Below are 6160 nucleotides of genomic sequence, written 5' to 3'. Positions count from 1 at the left end.
GGATTTATCGCTCTAATACCATGTCATAATATCACTCATCCCAAAAACTTTAGCCGATGGAAAAAAGTAATAGTAATGATTATATTTCTAATATTTCATAAATATCATTGTTCATATTATACAGATATTCTATTAGCTCCTTATACTTGTCCTAATAATATTTGGAATAAGCATAAGAAACTAATTTTTAATTAGTACGAACTATGAAGTGGATTGGAATGACCCATAACATAAGGTAAGCGTTTTTTCTACACCGATATATAATGAACAAGCTAAGATTACATTCCAAATCATTTTATTCTTGCTTAGCCAGGTACATATATATCTCATCAAACATCCATCAATGTAAACATGACCTAAACAGTTTAATTAAAGAGGGGCACTTGACTGAAATTTCAGTTAGCTAGCAGGCTAAACTCGAAATGGAAGTAGTCTTGAGATTTGAGACACCGCCATCATCAATTAAGATTTAAGACCTAACAAATGCCAAATGTAAGACTGCACATACATGGGATTTTCTAGCCAAACGATATCAATATTTTCAGTATAGACAATTAGGCTTAGGCACAATGAAAAATTACTTTACATATTTTTGGTAGGACCTTTACATATGTGGATCAAATTTGTGTCAAGGATTTAATCTCCTTCAAGAACATCAAACGTATATATGTATTCCACCTAGCTAGCTAGCTTCAATTTCTCTACAAAAAATAACTCAGAAAGCATACAAGAAATTAATTAATAAGATCACTATAAACCTAGTATTTTATAGAAGAAGAAATTCAATGTCTTAAACCATCTATGAGGTCCAAAACATGTGAATTCTGGTGGTGAAATCCAAATAAGCCCTTATTAAGAGGTGAACTCCCAACACTCTTGCTATAATGCAAGAAACCACTGTTTGCATATTCCTTCTTGTTGGTCAAGGCAAGGTTCTCACTCTTGCTAACTCCAGGGATCCTTGTCCTTGCAATTACCTCTTCCAACAAACTCTTATCTTCTTGTGATATGTTGTTCCTATCCCTCTCCAAGGTTGTTATGAATTGCAACATCTTTGACTGAAAGTCAAGACCCTTCTGAGGACTGTTACTTTTGCCTTGCTTTGCCTTAATGCCATTATTACTACCACTATGATGTCTATATCTTACAAATGTAACCAATTGGTTGAGACATGTCAACAATTCAATTATGTAAGTGTCTATCTTATTCCTCTCAGCATAATATAGTGTTTGGAGGCGAATTAGATTACTCTCCTTGCCTGTGCTGTCACCAAACTCATTATTATTCCTGAATAAATAAATAAGAATAAAATTTTATTATCATATATGAATGAATGAACGAATATAAAGAGGGAAGGTTCATCATGTTTGTAACTAACCCTCCATTTGCCCATTCACCAACCCATCCAAACCCTTGGTGTGCTCTGCCAGATACATGAATATGACATAATTATTTCAAGCAGATGCAGGGATATTAGTTATTTGAAGCATAGCATTCTCTATGTCTTACTTGGTCGTATTTGTAGCAATTGGGGTTAGCCATTGGAGAGTCTTGTCCATCTCAGCTTTGACCTGAGTCATGGAAAGCTACACAAAAATTTCCACTTAGCATATTCCATTAGGAAAAAATAATATTCCAGTCTTCATTGAATATCATACCTCTTTAGTGATATCCATATTTTGCAACCTAGATTGAAGGATACTCTTAATACTATTGGGCAATCCATGATATAATGTGTCCCTCATATTTGGAGGAAGTGCTGATGGCCGAGATGCCTAACACAAATGTAATTTTATAAGCCAAAGTGGTTAATAATAAGATATATTAATTAGCATATGATACAAACTTACAATCATATTTATCTGATTGATAATGTTAGCATAGTGCAATGCAAGACCAGCTTCACCTAGTCTTTGAGAACCATTGCTGGTAAACTTGACAACAGTTGCACCTGCTATAAATTCAAAATTAGTTTTTAAACTTTTCTCTTAGCTCAGTTTATACTATAATCATTAACATGCTATTACTGCATTAGAATTAGAACCTAAATTTTCTTTGGTTGCCGTTCTAAAGATATTATTATTAGATAGTTTAAAGGTTATTGCATATTAGTTGTCTTTGTAAGCCTATGCAAGATTTACATGTTTTTTTATCATTTGGTAAGATTTTAATTTTATACTTCTTTCTAAGACTATTTTATTTTCTGACTATCATCATTCTCAATATGGTATCAAAGTATTTTATGAGTTCATGTGAAGATCCCATACCATCATTTCCAAGGAACTTAGAAATTGATCGATGCATATAGGTAATAATATCCACAAGCTTTTCAACTACCTGCAAATGCACAAGCCCAAACAGAATTTGCATAAGGGAAACGATGGTGAACTCCACAATGACACATTCTTCAAATTCTGTATAATATTGAATTCATAATAATAATAATAATTTACCTCCTCCAAATTTCTGGACCAGAGAGATTTCCTTTGCAAGTTCTTCACAATCTTTCTTTGATGCTTTAGCTCACTCTGAATAATTGTGAGACTCTCCCCTATAATTGTGGTCCAAAAATAGTTAATTATGAAACTACAAACAACGATTTGATTATTTCAACTGAGATATATATATATATTGCTACTTGATAAATATATACTAAAATAAAATCATAGAAGGTAAAAATTTCTAACCTTTTAAAGGAAGATTTAAGGACTCCATCTCCTTAACCTTTTCTTGATAATCTTGTTTAAAACGGTCATAAGCACTTAACTCATGGTACAATTCCTGCACCGAAAGAAGAACATATTGTTATTTCAAGTAACAACCAAATACAATAAAATGAATGGATGCATGTGCTTTATTCATTGAGACAAAACAAAATTAGAATTTTCTTACAGCAGTATTGTGACCTAGTGTGATCAACTCCTGCATTGTCTTTTCTGCCTCTAGCTTAAGGTCTTTATTGCTCAAGACATCCACACCTAATCTGAAGTTATTTCATAACATGAAAATAGTAACTAAAGTTCAAGCTGAATTTCTTTGTAGTCATCTAAGATTGAGTTAGCATAAAAGTGAGAAAATAAACTCACCTTGAGAAAAATCTATCAAGGTTATGCCACTGATGTTCCTTGCACATATTTCCAAATCTAACTACTTCCTTGGAGAAGGCATTGAATTCTTCCCTACAAATTCGGCACAAAAGGATTCATTAGGAGGAGGGAAAAAGCAATAAATAATTAAAAGCAAAATGCAAGAACCTTTTGTCAGCCTCAACAAGACTTAGTAACTCTGTTGTATCAGTAGAAACCAATTTTTGAACTCCTTCTGATTGAAAGATCTCTTTTTTAAGGAACTGAATGTTTTCTTCAGAAAGTGAATGAAACAGAATTGCTCCTTTGTTTATTGTGTTGGCTACTTCAAAGGCCAATATACATATTTTGTGCCCTCTATTAAGATTCATGCCAGAGATAAATCCATCACTTGTGCTCAGCTTTGGTATGCTGCTTCCAAGTGTGTCCAGAACTTCCACCGCCCTCTCCCCGGCTCGGCCCAGCAAGGAGCCACGTTGCGAGCCCTGCCAAAATCGGACACAACTTCATACATATTTTCATTCTACCATAAACTAGTTAGGAGGATTGGACAAACAACTCTGCAGTGAGGATATTTGTTTGGTATAAAACTTTAATTAAGCTTTTAGAAGAAGAAGAAGAAGAAATGGTGATTGAAGGATACTTATTGATGGTGTTATTATTACTTATTAACATCAATGATTAAGCAGAAAAGAAATCATGAAAAATTTGGGTGACATAACTTTGAGTCAAAACCAACAATGAAAAAAATACGTGATTGCTGAGTTTTCAACTTGAATTTGATATAACATCTTATGTTCCTAAATGTCTCAAAATCTTAAGAAGCAACGAATTGTTGGTGCAAATAAACATACCTGTTTTGCACGTGATGCAGTAGGATTATTCAATTTCTTGAACTCAGTTGAAAACCGAGTCTCTTTGTTCTTTTGTTTTGTAACACCATTAATAGTCCTTGAATTTGAATAAGGAGAATATACATTATTCCTGTTAGCAACGATCTTGTTTTTATTCCGAAGCTTCCAAGCACACCTTATAGTCTTCTCTCCATTAACAACCTCTGCATTCTTCTTCTTCTTCTTCTCCTCAGCCATGCCCGATGAACAAACCGACCCCATTATTGTTAGTTCTGATATGAAGAAACGTTCAACAACTGCAAATTTGAGCAATGACTTAGGAAAGTAAACACAAATATAAAAGAAAAAAAGATTCTCTATCTAACTGAAATTTGTCCTTGTCTAAGCAATGTCATATTGACAAGATTTTATTTATTGTAAGATGTTTACAAGGAAGAAGGGTAAACTACACAGAAATTCATGAAATTAGACAATATTATATCGATTTATTTTAAATGCCATTTGTTCCTCTAAACTTTGACTTTCTCTATTCTTTTTAATATTATATCATTACCTCTTAATGAAAAAAAATATTATTGTAGTAAACGTGCATGTGTAATATATGTTGAGGAGTTAATGTAATTAGAACAAAGTTAGTATACAATAATAATGACAGCAAACCGTACGGTAGGTGGAATACATAAAGTGTGGTGAATGGAAGGGCCAATACCTACAAGAGATTAAGAGAATACGCAATTCCAAAATGGAAGCTGAGAAGTAGAATTTGTAATGAAGTAGCTGGGAAAGTACGACTATTGTGTGTGCCTTTGACTGAAATATCAAATTGGAATGATGGGTACGTTAATCATATTCATATGTTTATGTTTGAATTTAATGTAAGGAATTATATACCAAAAAGTTTTTTTTTTCTTTTTATAAGAAAGACGCGTTTGTGGACTTGCAAGAATTGGGATTAGGAAATTTCGTGGCATCAAGTGTGAGTGTGATATAATTGACGAGAGATATGTACAGACAAAGCTCCTTTATTTACCTCATGCATGTGCTTTAATTTGCTCCTATATATACTATAATAATAAATAACATTGTTATATCTTGTATGAATTTTTGGGAGGCATGAATGGGTGATGTTAGATTCTAAAAGAAAAAGTTTATAGAGCGGACACTTTTATTAAAATTTAAAATTTAATCAGTAAAAAAAGGAATAATCATACAATATTGGATATAATTTTATACTATTAAAAATATTAATAATAACTAATTAATAATTACAAATCACAAAATTTAGTGTTTTTCTAATATTTTTTATTTTAAAATATGTGTACAAATGAGCATAAGCTTGATCTTCACATGATGACATGTTATTATTTCTTTTGTAAAAGAAAATGATAATACAACTATGACAATGAATTTACATATTAATATCACTTAGGCTGGTTTAGTTAGTATCTTTGAGATACATAAACACATACATAAATACACAAAAATACATAAATATAAAAATACATAAATTTTACATATAATGTATTTGATAATAATATACAATATATATATAAATCAAATGTCAATTTTATTTTTTGTGTCTTATGTATTGTGTTTTATGTATTGATAATTTAAAAAATAATTAAAGATAAAAAAATTAAATTGTGTCCTATATTTTATGTCTCAACTTTTAAAAAAAATACTAAATACATGTATTTTATATATATCTATGTATCATGGTATCTATCTAAATTTATGTGTAAACTAATAAATAACAGACATATATCACTATATCACCGTGTTTAATAATTAATGTCCATATCTCAACAAAAAAACAAAGGGTTAGCTTACATCTGAAATTATGAAGAGAAGTCCTAATAAAATAAGGGTTTAAAGAAGGGGGAAAGAAATTGAATAAAAAAAAGAAGGTAGGACTAAGTCATCGTTGATATTAATTGGGGTGTCAAAGTCATGGACTAATACGTATGGAAGGAACCGCCCACAGTCCCCACTCCTTCCCTTTCTTGTCCTTCTTCATTTGTTTTAGGCCACCCTTTCATGTGTTTCTTGCGTAACGTATCCTTGAATGTTCCTTTTTGAAAATAACATTTATTATGTCATTCATCAACATCAGTTTTATTAAATACAAAATTTATTCTTTATCCAAAACTTGAAAACCAATCATTTAAATGTCGAAAAAATTAGTAGTAGTTTCGAACTATAACTTTATTGGACAGTCTT

The 6160-nt window shown here is 31.3% G+C and overlaps 1 protein-coding gene across 5 annotated transcripts; it reads right to left on the bottom strand.

Moving 5' to 3' along the window:
- Nucleotides 1–278: 278 nt before the first annotated feature.
- LOC107493247 (protein PSK SIMULATOR 2) lies at nucleotides 279–4667 on the bottom strand. Of its 5 annotated transcripts, none has more exons than XM_021124519.2 (13): nucleotides 4650–4667; nucleotides 3941–4236; nucleotides 3255–3571; nucleotides 3087–3179; nucleotides 2893–2983; nucleotides 2688–2781; nucleotides 2454–2551; nucleotides 2268–2337; nucleotides 1851–1954; nucleotides 1659–1775; nucleotides 1510–1586; nucleotides 1379–1423; nucleotides 279–1287 (listed from the first exon to the last, which is right to left on the bottom strand). In XM_021124519.2, exons 2-13 carry the CDS (start codon nucleotides 4199–4201, stop codon nucleotides 783–785), a joined length of 1872 nt encoding a protein of 623 aa, XP_020980178.1. In that variant the 5' UTR covers nucleotides 4202–4236; nucleotides 4650–4667; the 3' UTR covers nucleotides 279–782. The 5 variants fall into 5 exon arrangements, with proteins under 5 accessions (XP_020980178.1, XP_052118483.1, XP_015969831.2 ...); XM_052262523.1 differs by having other exon boundaries at nucleotides 4582–4650; XM_016114345.3 differs by having other exon boundaries at nucleotides 1851–1951; nucleotides 4582–4650.
- Between the last annotated feature and the right edge of the window lie 1493 nt (nucleotides 4668–6160).

The sequence above is a fragment of the Arachis duranensis genome, chromosome 6, assembly GCF_000817695.3.
Source record: "Arachis duranensis cultivar V14167 chromosome 6, aradu.V14167.gnm2.J7QH, whole genome shotgun sequence".
NCBI lineage: Eukaryota > Viridiplantae > Streptophyta > Magnoliopsida > Fabales > Fabaceae > Arachis > Arachis duranensis.
This window is presented reverse-complemented; position numbering and strand designations above follow the sequence as displayed.

Bases quoted from the DNA above. Each gene is read 5' to 3' on its own strand.
- LOC107493247 (XM_052262523.1), bottom strand. From the start codon at position 4,621: ATGTATTCCACCTACCGTACGGTTTGCTGTCATTATTATT. The intron at 2,782-2,892 runs GTAAGAAAATTC...CTTTCGGTGCAG, and splicing joins CACTAGGTCACAATACTGCT to GAATTGTACCATGAGTTAAG. The intron at 1,587-1,658 runs GTATGATATTCA...ATTTTTGTGTAG, and splicing joins ATATGGATATCACTAAAGAG to CTTTCCATGACTCAGGTCAA.